The 13,383-nt window shown below is 36.7% G+C and overlaps 1 protein-coding gene across 2 annotated transcripts in view; it reads left to right on the top strand.

Annotated features, from left to right (window-relative positions):
* The first annotated feature begins 2,608 nt into the window (after positions 1-2,608).
* Positions 2,609-13,383, top strand: part of RASSF6 (Ras association domain family member 6) — a 62,592-nt gene continuing 51,817 nt past the window's right edge. Inside the window, exon 1 of one of the 2 annotated variants that reach the window (XM_066280362.1) lies at positions 2,609-2,850. In XM_066280362.1, coding sequence (XP_066136459.1) covers positions 2,663-2,850 — 188 coding nt within the window. In that variant the 5' untranslated portion in view covers positions 2,609-2,662. The remainder of the gene's footprint in view (positions 2,851-13,383) is intronic. The other variant, XM_066280363.1, reaches the window with a different exon arrangement.

Consider the following 13,383-nt stretch of genomic DNA (forward strand, 5'->3'; position numbering starts at 1 on the left):
ACCATAAAAGAGAACATACCAGAACCCTTGACCCAGTATCCCCTCAGGCTTTCCCAAACACTATATAACTCAACCATAGTCTGTAACCAGCGCTTTTCTTCCCCAGAAAAGTGCCGGGGCAGGGTTCTTTTCTTCCTTTCAATAAAGCTTGTTACTCTGGTCTTTCAGACTCCCATGGATTCCAACAGGTTTGATCCCCAGTCAAGGCACACATGAAAAGTGGCTGCTTCATTTCCCCTCCCACTACCCCTTCTTTTCTTCTTCCTCTGCTGTAGCTAGTTGCTCAATAGGTTTGCGTATCAGCCCCAGGCACTGAGGATAGCTTGGTTGATTCAAGTATGGGCCGCAGATGGGGGTTGCCAGGTGGATCCTGGTCTGGGCGCATGTGGAAATCTGTCTGTCTGCTCTCTTCTTACTTAAAAAAAATTTTTTTTAAAGAATATGATTTTTTTTTTACTTTTTACATTTGTAAATATTCAAAAGAATAACCTTTTATTCATACCATAAGAGTATAAAATTGACACTTTTTTGAGAGAAATTTTTTAAAACATATTTCCTTTCATCTGCCAACTTTATTTTTTTGAAATGTAGTTAAAAGGCATAATCAGGGTTGTGTGAAGTTACATATAAACATTTATTGGCGTATTGTTTATAGTAATATAAATTTCCACAATAAGGAACTAATTAAATAAATAATGGTATATCCATATGGTATAACATAGTGTAGCTAGTTAAAAATCACACTTCAGAAAAAAATTATGACTGACATATGGTAAATTGTTCATAATAAGTTTTATGTGATAAAAGCAGGTCATAAAACAATAAGCCAAATGTAGTAGCAGTTTGGTAAATACCCATAAAAGAACTATGTCAATGAAGACATTCACCAAATTGTTTCTAGCAACTACACTTGAGAAATAAAATTGTAAGTGATAGTTTTTCCTCTACACGTCTGTGTGTTTCAGAATTTCCACTTTGCATAGGTATAATGATGTATTTTTATATTACAAAATAAACATTACATTTACAAAAGGGTTAGTACTCAAAAACAAAAGGAGTCATTGAGACTCTAAGGGAAACCAGTTGCAAATCAGAATAAAGGTTTCCAGGATGTTTGCATAAAAAATGCAAAACAAAGTTGCCCTGATACTGATAGTAAACAAATGATCCCCACAGAGTGCAGACACTGGAAGGGAGCCCGGATTTGAACGATGATGTCCTGGAGCCTACGTGCTGAAGACACTGCGGGTCCTGTTCGTCATCATTCAAAGGTCAGCCCACAGCAGCAGTGGTTGTGATGCCAACATAGCAATCAAACCAATACTCACAAGTAACACCAGGTCACACTGTCTTCATAAATGAGGTGGTACAAGTTTTGATTGTGACCCAATAAATCCATTTGCCTGCTTTTACTAAAATTACCCAAAGAATGATAAATCTGATTGTTTCTGATCTCTATGTACCATAAGTTAACTAGATAAACTGACTGACTTTTTGAAATGCTGTATCTAGCAAACATGTGACCTGAAAATCTTGAGTGACAATCAATCTGTACATTTAACAATTGAACATTCAGGGCACAAGATATCAACTCTGCCTACTAAATTCATTGCAGGAATTATATTTAATTCCTTTTGACGGCTCCAAGGTTTATCCTTAAGAAACAACTTTTTTTAAAGATTTTATTTCTTGATTTGAGAAAGAGAGAGAGAGAGAGAGAGAGAGAGAGAGGAGAAGGAAGCATCAACTCATAGAAGTTGCTTCTTTTATGTGCCTTTACCGGGCAAGCCCAGAGTTTTGAACTGGTGACCTCAGCATTCCAGGTCGCCACTTTATCCACTGAGCCACCACACATCAGGCAAAAAATAATAATAATAATAATATATAATAACTTTTAAAAAAATTATTAAAGTTGCTTTACATAGGAAATGGGTAAAGCACCAATGATATAAAAAGCATTTTGTATTTCCTCAGCCTCTGTCATATGAGTGTCTCTAAGTTTGTGATGCCCTCCTGTTCTCCGGACTGTTCTTATTTAATTTTAAATAAAAATAAAAAGCTTTGGCATTTTGGTAGTTTTCAAGAGGGAACTCGTTTTTGGTTTTTTTTTTCCTGTCATTGTCTTTATCCATTTCTTTTTTTAAATTGAGGTGTAATTGACATATAACATTATGTTAATTTCAGGTATACAGTCTCATGATTCAATATGTGTATATACTATAAAATCATCACCATAATAAGTCTAGTTAACTAAACCTTGATGAGCCTTTTTGAAATTGAAGATACTGAGGAAAATCCCAAAACCCAATTAAATAGGTAAAGACTAAATTATTATTAATTTCCTCTTTTATACTTTATTACAATGGTTTTCAAATTTTGATGTCTACCTGATTCTTCTGAGAAATTTATAAATTTCCCTATAGTCTGGATAGACTTAGAGATTAGAATCAGTTTAATTCGGTGGTTAAAGCATTCATCAGAATGTCAATTCACTTTTCAAAATATATGACAAGGAGCTAGGAGAGTTTCTATCAGCTGATCCTAAGGGGAAAAAAGTAAACACTCCCAACATGCACTGAGGCACAGGGAGTGGCTCAGGTTTCTGACACTTCCCTGCGGTGGTGAAAAGAAGTAATAATTAACAAACAGCTTCTTGGGCTTGATGACCTTGTGCGGAGGAGGACTGCTGGGAGCGGAGCCCAAGCCGCGCTCAGGTGAGCGGTGGCGCCCCTCCTCCAGCGCTTGGCACGGACCTCCGGGACAGGTGAGCGAGCTCCGACTGTCCCGCAATCAGTTTGTGAGCGAGCGGAGAAGCAAACTCTCCGAAGCAAGTTCAGCCCAACAACTAAGGTAAAAAGGACTTTCTGCTCACAGTATGAATAACAAGTGAAAATGAGGGTAGGGAAAAGCGGAGTCAACAGGCAGCCACGTTGATGTGTTAGAGCAACTTGAAATCCGGACATTACTTTTCCTATTGATTTTTTCCGAATGCTCTTTCCTGACCTAAGTGAGGACGGGGAAAGGAGGGAGGGTGTGGGGCCAGGCGTGGAGGTCAGTGTGGCCACTGTGCCCCTCCTCCTCTTCTCCAGGGAAATAGTCCAGTGAGCACTTGACCTGGAATTGTGCTTACTCCCCGGAGGTACTCAACTCCTGCATGACATCCTCCTTTCTCTGAGTGTTCTTAGGGTTACAATATTGTATTGAATCAGCAGGCATGAAAGGTCTTTTTAACTGAGGCTTCAGCTAAACTTTTATTCATTTCCACAAAGCTGCAGAGACGTCTCCCCAAACCCCTCAAAATTTTTTTGAAAAGAATGTCTCATATAATTTAAGACTGCACCAAACAATGAAAGAATAATTGTAACTAATTCAATGGAAGGCCATGAGTTAAGGATAAAATTCTGAGGTAGCACAGCCACAGGTTCAAGTCTTCACTTTGCCACTTAGTATTTTGTCCCTTAGCAAGTTACTGAACTTATCCAAACCTCAGTTTCTCCTCTATAAACATGAGCATCCTGACAGCATCTACCAATAGGGCTTCAGTGGAAATTAAACACTTAGCAAGTGAAACCATATGATATAGAACCATATGGTATATAGAACCATATGGTATAAAACACTTACTAAGTGTTCTGTAAGTGGTACCTTCCACTAGCATTAAAAAAATTAGCTGCTCTGCTAAAGGGGTCAGATCAGGAAGCATAAGCCAAGCAGCGGAGACTAGTAGAGTTAAACTGGTTTCCAGAGAGCGGGTCCAGGACTTGGGAGCAGATCACAAGTAGGAAAAACATTACCTTTCATAGTAGCAATGAAATTATCTGGCTTCTTGCCATTGAATAGTGTAGATGGTGGCAAATTCCAATTTATTTGCTACTCAGTCGCTTTAACTTTAGAAAAGTCACATTTATATTCACTTGTTGTTTCTAAAAATAAATTATAATTTAAATAAGAGTTACATACAATCCCATATCGTGAACCCATGATGTTTGAGTTTAATATTATTAGAGAGATAGCTGGTTGAATAGCTTGGAGATAATCAGACCATAGAGTCCATGTCCTTACATTGTAGCATATATTGTATTATATTGAAGGGATGTAGATTCTCATTTGTGTTGATGGTCAAGAAATAAAAAATGATACCTGTTTTTTGTTGGTCCTTGCCTCTTAAACTTAAATTGTAGGCACCTGACCTTATTTTATGAAATTTCATTTAAAGGGCATTTTTGTTATTACTGCTGTTAATTTTATTAATGCTGATGACTTAGAAGAAGAGACAAGCTTGGTAGCTGTGACTAGCAAAGCGTTTCCATTGATGAAATTTTATCTTTTTATTTTATATAAAACGTTTAAGTGATGCAGTTAATCCTAGCTTAATAGCATCATTTTTGGAACACTGATACTACCTGATGTTTTTTACTTTATTTTTTTATTTTAAAATAGTTGGTATACAATCTTATATTGGTTATATTAATTTCAGTTGTACAATATAGTGGTTTGACATTTTTATACCTTACAATGTGATCACCCCACTAATTCTAATAATCATCTGTCACCATGTAAACTTATCATAATACTATTGACTGAAGTCTGACCTGTGGTGGCACAGTAGATCAAGTAATGACCCGGAACGCTGAGGTGGCCAGTTTAAAACCCTGAGCTTGCCCAGTCAAGTCACATATGGGAGTTGATGCTTCTAGCTCCTCTGCCTTTCTCTCTCTCTCTCTCTCTCTCTCTCTTTCTTCTCTAAAATAAATAAATAACTAAAAATAATTAAAGTTAAAATGTGTTTATAATATTATTGACTATATTCCCCTTCCCTTTTCACCCATCCTTCCCACCCCTTCCCTTGTGGTAACTATCTCTTTGGTCTTTGTTTTTATGATTCTGCTTTTGTTTTGTTTCATTCTGGATTCCATATATAAGTGTAACTATACAGTATTTATCTTTCTCTGCCTGACTTATTTCACTCAGCATAATACTCTCTAAATCCATTTATTTATCATAATAGGCAAGATTTCATTCTTTTTTTTTTTTTGCTGTATAATATTCATTGCATATACTGCGGAGAGCAAATGTAGGCTTACAGCTGTTTGTATGAAAAAAGACATGCAGGTTATGATGATCATGATAGTGAGTAAACTCTGTTTCGCGTATTCACAACTGTAAACCTACTTTTGCCCATTGCTGCATATACCATATTTTTATCCATTTATCTATCAATGGACATGATTCTTTATTCAAATTATAGAATTAAAATTCTTCAATGCACTTATAATTGGATATTGACTGGGGAATTGTGGATAGAATTCTAAAGCCAGCCAAGCTGAACTTTACTATATTATTGTCCTTTAGAGTCTGATTGCATTTTATGTGGTTTTAGTTAAAAACTTATAAAAGAACCAAATTCACTTAAAGTAAATTTTAATACCGGTACTTACTAAACATTTTTCAAAGAGAAAATATGCTTTTATATCAAATAGATATTGTTAGAACTTCTTAAACCAAGTTATTTTATTTATTTTATTTTATTTTTAGTGAGAGAGACAGACAGACAAGAAGGGAGAGAGATGAGAAGCATCAACTCATAGTTGTGGCACCTTAGTTGTTCATTGATGGCTTTCTCATATATGCCTTGACCTGGGGGTCTTCAATTGAGCCAGTGACCATTTGCTCAAGCCAGCAACCTTGGGCTGCAAACCAGTGACCATGGGGTCATATCTATGATTCCACACTTAAGCCGGTGGCCTTATGCTCAAGCTAGATGAGGCTGTGCTCAAGCCAGTGACCTCAGGGTTTTGAACCTGGGTCCTCAGCATCCCAGGTTGACACTCTATCCATTGCATCACTGCCTGGTCAGGCTGATTTATTTCTTAATAGGCATATGTCTCAACAATGTACAGTAGCCTTAATTGAGGTAGATCTACTTAACCATATTAGAGATTAATTTGAAGTTAATTTATTTAACCACATAACTGGGGATAAATCTTCCTAGTTAAAATCTGTTTTAGTATACATAAGTTTTTCTTCTATTTCTAATGCATATAACATTTTGTGATCAACTATTAAATGTTGAGAGAGAGAAAGAGAAATGACCAACAGGGATTAAGAAAAAAAATCACTTTTCAAATACATTCAAAATAATATAATGTATATAACATATCTTTTTAACGTATAATTAGAATACTTATAGCTGATATTTGTTTTAACTTTCTAGAATGAGAGGCATACTTTACTTTTAATTGAAATGGAAATCTAATACTAACAGTCAATAACTTGTATAGATTCATTGGTTACAATGCAGATAGAAAATTTAGAATTGTTAGAGATATATGGGCTTCATATAAAAGTTTAGGTTTTTAAAAAAATTCAATTATGGGTAAATTGAAAACACAACCTCTGAGAAAGAACATCTTCTGAATGTTCTCTCTTTGTAGTCAAGTCTAGGGTTAGAGAAGGTTAAGTTCTATTACAAACATGAATCTTATGTCTTTCAAAGCTATAAAGTATGGTGATTTCATCAGTTCATAACATCATCTCAAGTACCAAACTAATACTACTGCTTCTCGTAGTTGAACATGAAAGTGTGTTATTTTAAGTGATGCGGATGCTATTTTAGTAGTTGAAAGGGTTGAAGGACAACTTCTTTATCATCATTATCCTGACCCTAGTAAATTGAGCTCTAGACAAGAGAATCCCAATTCTTTTGCAGCCAACATATGAACAGGAAAGATGCTTGTGAAGCCAACCTTAGAATCTCCTCTTGGAAACTTAGGTGAAGTAGAAAATCCTTTAGCTGTACCACAGCAGCAATTTCAAAAGATGCATTCGCAAACTGACAGCTCCCTTCCAGACTGTGTGCTGGTGAGATGCTCTGAGTCCTGACATGGCTTAAAGCTAGCTTGCTTCTTCTACGGGTCTTGTTTCCCTCGCTTCCCTGAGGGAATTCTGGGGAGAACAAAGCACATGGCCTTAGCACCGTGTAAATATGCAATGGAATATTAAAGGCTTGGCACTTCAGATCAGATCCTACTGAAATTGAGAGCAATGGCATGCTCACTTGGAAGTCTGGTTGTTTAATCCACATCCTGTTTAGTCCTGTCTTAAATTCAAGCACTATAATACATTTTTGTTTATTTTTTTATCTCAAAACAAACATTTCCTAACTGCAATCAATATCACTTAATAAAATGATAGGTTTTATACTCCAACTCTTAACTTTTACCATCTCTGAAAATGAGACACATTCTTTAGAAAAGCTATGGAGCCAAATGTTTTCCCCAAACCATAATTCTCTTGACTCTTTTGGATAATGCATAGAATTATATATTTTTTTCCTCATTTCCTTTAAGTGAAATATATATCTAGATCTTTTCTTCTCAACTTCAAGATTCCAGGTCAGAGCTTAAAGAAAACTTAATTTTTTTAGAGCTCTATTTTGGAGCTGAATATATATTTGTAATTTTCCATTGCTTCTTCAAGCCAAAACATTATTTTTTAAAAAGAACTTCATGTATTCAGCCCTGAATATAATCTTACTTCATAATTGAAATATGTACTTGCTATTCCAATGTATTACTTTCTTCTTTTTTAGTTTTATGGTGTATATGTTCTTTGTATATGATTTTTAATATACCTTCCCACCCATGTATTGAATATATTCATTATTTTATATGTATTACCTATGTATTATATATATATGTATATATATATTCACTCTAGGTAATACAAAACTGAAATAAGCAATAATTCTAAAGGAATCAGTCAAATTCAGTAAAAGATACTAGTTAGAAAGAGAAATCAGTAAGTAATTAGAAAGCTACAGATATTTTCCTATGAAAGTTCAGTGGCAGGAAAAATTCTCTTTGGCTGGAGAACCTAGGGAAGTTAGCAACTGTTTTTTTTTTTTTTTTCTTTTAGCTTATTGTAAAATTATGACCACATTGATACTGCATACACCCCCGGCCTCAGGAACAGTGGTTGCAGATAGAGATATAGGCTACACTTCCTGTGGTTAGCATGGGAGTCGGCTCAGAAAAGGAACTCATGAAATATTTGTTGACTATACAAAGGAGTGAACCAAATTTTCTACTTTTAAATAAGTAACCATTTAATTAATCCATGCTTAGGCATAGAAAGGTACTTTAAATGACTGGCCCATTTGCGTTAATTGCAGCTTGGATTCCCCTTCCATTTTCTGGTTTCCTTCTGGTAACTGGCCAGTGAGGGCAAGCCCACATCTAGACAGAATACAGAACAGGGGGAGGTGAACTGCTGATTCTCTCGGATGCTCTCAGGTCTCGCAGTGATACCCACACCCAGCATTCCCATTCTGCCTTCTCAGGCTTCTGCTCTGTCTGCCTGCTCAGCCCTGCTCCACCTGCCTGGTCTCCTTCCTTCCCTGCCGAGCCACCTGGGCCTGTGTGATCCTAGAGCAACCTAGTACTCTCAGAACTGTTTCTTTCTCCAGAACTTAATTGCTGACCTATTTAATTATTATCTCTTGAGCTCCATTCTGTCTGGAAAAAATGGAAAAATAAATAACCGCACTTAATTAAATAAGTAATCTTATTTCATACACAATCTAATTCAATAAGCTCTGGCCCCAGGACTGAAGAGCTCTCCCAATAAAGTACATAGATTTGTAACACTGCCCTCCTCCTCAAGTCATAGTTTATTATAGTCTATCAAAATAATTGTGACTATCCAAAGTAAGAACTCTAGTCTTCTATATCTATAATTTGTGTTCGTAAATCCTTCATCTCTGCTAATTATGACCTCTGTTCTTCTCCTCTTAAGCTTTTTGAGGAAACCAGTTCAGACACTTAAATCCACCAAGTCTTTATAATTTAAAAAATAGGCACAAAGGCCCAATCAGGTTCTAATATGCAATGAATCAAAGGCTGATGGGAATGGAGAGGGAAAACTATTTGAATTCATAGATTTATTTATCACTTCAGCAATTATTATAAAATGAGACTTTTGCCAAATCACATTTTTGCTTTTCAGGCATTTAGACTTTCTGCATACTTTGCTTAGCTAATTTTTAGATCCAGCCACGCTCAACATTATTTTCTATTCAGTTAGGGTATACTGCTTATGAACAAAAATTTTATCCTGTTTTTATATTCTTCCCCAAATTCCATTCAATTGTCTTTCCCCTGAGGTCTAAGAATAATGTCAGAGCTTTGGAAATCCTTTCACCCCAGCTGAAATCTGCTTTGCTTCAGCATAGAACACGAGTTTCCCAAGCTGTTGTCTGTCATCTTTAATGATCTTAGCTCTTTTATGAATACAAATAGGAGGCTAATCAGGAAGCCTCTGTAGTGATCAGGAGCCCATCACTGTCAGTTTGCCCTTTGTGATGGTAAGAGGCTTCCATTGCTGGTTCTTCAGTTCCAACAGTTCCAAATACCTTCAACCTCTAGCCTCAGCTTAAATATCATTTAAACTAGGAGGTCTAGAAAACTTGTATAAATTATTTTTAATCCTTTGGGGCATATGTGCAACTTTACATTTAGTCAGTCACTCAGCAAATATTAATTGAATTTCTTCTATGTTCCAGGCAAAATTCTAACAGCTGGATGTGCACATATGTGCATACATTTTTAAAAACCCCTATTGTAAGAAATTAATGTTATAGTTAAGGAAGACGGACAATGTAAATAAATAAGATCCTTTCAGATACTGATATTAACTAGATGACAATAATATGAGAGTGACAGGGACTTGCTAGGGAAAGCCTCTGAGAGAAAGGTACGTGGGCTGAGATCTGCGTGATGGGAACCAGGCAGTTGTGTGACAACCAGGGGAGGGGCATAGAGGGAGGAGGTGTGTGCTCCATCTAGTACGAGCAGCCAGTATAAATCCCTGAGACAGGAATGAGCTTAGTGGGTGATTAAGAAAACGAGGGAAGACCAATGTATATGAAATGGAATCAATGAAGGAAATGATGAAGACAGTGAATAGTGAAGAGATTGACAGAGCCTTGTGAGTCGTCGTAAGGAGGTTGTATTTTATTCTAGTTCATTCTTGGAAGCCTTTGCAAGATTTTAATTATGGAATGACAAAATTCGATTCAATCTTTAAAATTATCATTCTAGATACTATGTGAAGAATGGAATGCTGGTCACAGTGTGGATGTAGGGAGACCAATCAGGAGGCTGATGAAATCATCCAGGAGAAAGATGATTGTGGCTTGGCTCAAAGTGGTAGCTTTAGAAATAACAGCTCTTGAGTTCAAGTTGCATATGGAGCTACAGTCAATATAACTTACTTCTGGATTGGAATCTGATTATGATGAAAGAAGGAAAAATAAGATTGAGTCTTAGTTTTGGTGCTCAATTGGGCAGACAGAGAAGAATGGTGCAGGTGGGAATTCTGGAGCATGGGAGGGAGAAAGTCAGAGGTCTGGTTCAGCCATGTTGATATTGAGATGGCTGTTAGACATCCAAAGAAATGAAATATGCAGTGATATGAGTCTGGAGCTCAGGAGAGAGGCTGGACTGGAGACGGATTAGATGATCTGGGATGGAGTATTGATAGAGAGGATGGTCAAGGACAGAACAAGACAGCATTTTGTATCTTTTTTTAAATTGATTTGATTTTTAAGAGAGAAACAGGAAGAGAGAGAGAAAGAAACACACAGAGAGAGAGAGATAGAGAAAGAAATGGGGGAAGGAGCAGGAAGCATCAACTCGTAGAACAGGCAAGCCCAGGGTTTTGAACAGGCAATCTCAGCATTCCAGATCAATGCTTTATCCACTGTGCCATCACAGGTCAGGCAGCATTCTGTGATTGTTAGAGAAGTCTACAAAGGAGACTAAAATGTTGAGGCCTATCAAGGAGCAAGAAAATAAGGCAGGTATTTTCTTATATGGTGATTGCTTTAAAAAGCCTTAAGGAAAAGAGTATTCCAGAAAGAGGCAACAATCAACCTTGTCAACCTGAGATCTGGGTGACTGTCAAATGTTGCTTAGGGACAGAGGAAGCAATGAGAGAAAACGGACAGTTGGAATGTAGGAGGAGAGGTACAAGGATGAGTAAATTTTAAAAATACATGGTAAATAATCTGGATTCAGGAAGGAGAATGTGATGTTTGGACAGCAAGGTGACCACTGGGGAAATCTTACCAGGTTACCTCTTTTTTTGTGGGCAGTTAAAATAACAAATATAGGGGCAAAATTTAGGGTTTAGAAACAAGAACAAGAGCTGTGTAACCAAACAACCCAGACTAATTCCTGTGAAAGAGTAACTGGGCTTTGCTGGGTTCACAGAGCATGCTGTGTCTCTGTCCCAAGGAGCCTAACATGCTCATGTAACTTCTGACATACAGAGTTAATGAGCTCAGTTTGCTGAACATTTGACCCTTCTGGCTTGAGTCCTCTGCATGACATCCCCTTCCTCCAAATGATGTGCTATGAAAGGAGATGATATTCCCAACCAGAGGAGCACATTCTTTCTTTGAGCAAGGTGATATGAGTAGAAAAGACATAAATCAATAGTAACCATGTGAGGTGGAATGCAGAAGACGGCATCACCACAGTGTAAATAACAGATAGGAGGTTGGATAAGGTCTCACCTGAGCAGGGATGAGAAGAAGCAGAAATCTGGACCTGCAGTGACAAGGGCCCTCTTGTGCAAGGGACTTGGTGGTTTGAGATTTCATTAGACTAGAAGGTCTGATGTTAAAGATAAGCTTCCATTTTGAGTTTGAAAAGGTAGACGGGTGGAATTGCAGAAAACCTTAATGTCAGCTTGAGGGGTGTAATGGTGTATTGCTAAGAATGAGATCCCAAGAAGGGTGTGAACAAGAAGATGAGGTGAGATCACAATGGTAAAAGCATAATGGGAAACTCAAGTATTCAGCTGAGAGAGTATTAGGATATGCCTGGTGAGATGTGCTCATAGCTTCCAACTAGATGACAGCATTCCACACTTACAATGTGCTATGAGGAAAAATATGCATCATAAATTTTGTGAAAATAGCTTTTCCTTATCCTTTTCTTTATTTTTGATTGTTTTATTTTATTATTTTATTTTGTTTTGGACTGCTGTTATCCTGGAGAATAAAGATACTTTACATCTGTTAACCTTACCCCAACCACAATAATTTGATTTAGAAGAGAGAGGAGGAAATTCTACTCCCCCTTGTTTAAAAAATAAAAAATTGATCTTTTCTCTCCAGCCTACCTTTTTATTCTGGCTATATCCCTTATGATTCCATAGGCTTGAAGCAATGGTAATTAAATATTTAATTTCTGCAAGATCAAATGACTAGAAATTATTATACCTAAAATCTCTGGTCATACCTTAATGCCATTTATGTGAAGACCTAAAGGAGGATAAGGAGGATATTATTCATGTCTGACCACAGTTTCCAGAGCCTGAAGGAGACTTCAAAGATGTTATACTACACTTAGTCAAGACTGCGAGTCCGAGCTTGATCTTAGCTGCTTGAAAACTGAAAATTGTGTTTGTGGGAATGGGTAGGGCTCAGCCAGTTTGGATTGTTGAATTTCTGTAATAGAAGGAATATGTTTCCGTGAACTGACTTTTACAAGAGAAAATTCTTTCCAGTTACACTCCGAAAACATTTACCAAATTGGCCTATCCTTCCTTGCGTTGGACCACAGATGCTGTAGTTTTTCAGTTGATGTAGTATATAGCTTTCCCTGGTCTTCACACCTCCAAACACCGCCCTAGAATCTCTTCCCTGCTGTAGTTATGTGGCATTCTCATTTTGCCACAAAAATTTCAATGATTGCAAAATACCTCTTTGGATCATAGAAGGCTTTGGGATTTAGTATCTTAAAAAAAAATAACCCTGAGCTGCTAAGTAAGCAGAAGTTTAAAATGGACTGAATTTTCTACAAGTTTCTGAAATTTTTCTTTTACAATACAGTAACAACAAGACATCTAAGTTTTTTCCATAAGTTTCTGGAAATTTTACTGTAGAATATAACCTGCAAGGCTTCAGAAACATTATTCCAGCACTGCAGAAGTCTTTGTGTGGCTTCTTTTTAAACTTCTCAATAAACATTGCTCTGCCCTGTCTGCGTTTCTCTCTGCCTCTCTGTCTCACAGTTGTCAGCCACTCAAATTGATTACCAAGGGAAAGGCCACTTGTGAAGTTATATATTTGTGGCTTACCTAATATTTATTCGTATATCTTCTTTATCATCTTTCATTAGAGATCATCAAAATTAAAGTATAAGTTTCTCTTCCTTTATTACTCTTTTCCCCAAATTATATAAAGAATATAATTTTAAGATTAAATTTTTCTCAAAAGCATATATTGAATAATAAAAACAAAGGGAAATACCTAAGCATCTTAAAACTTAAATGGATTGGGGCTGTGTAGGGGGAGACAGAGGAAACAACATA

The sequence above is a fragment of the Saccopteryx bilineata genome, chromosome 5 (genome assembly GCF_036850765.1).
Source record: "Saccopteryx bilineata isolate mSacBil1 chromosome 5, mSacBil1_pri_phased_curated, whole genome shotgun sequence".
Lineage (NCBI taxonomy): Eukaryota > Metazoa > Chordata > Mammalia > Chiroptera > Emballonuridae > Saccopteryx > Saccopteryx bilineata.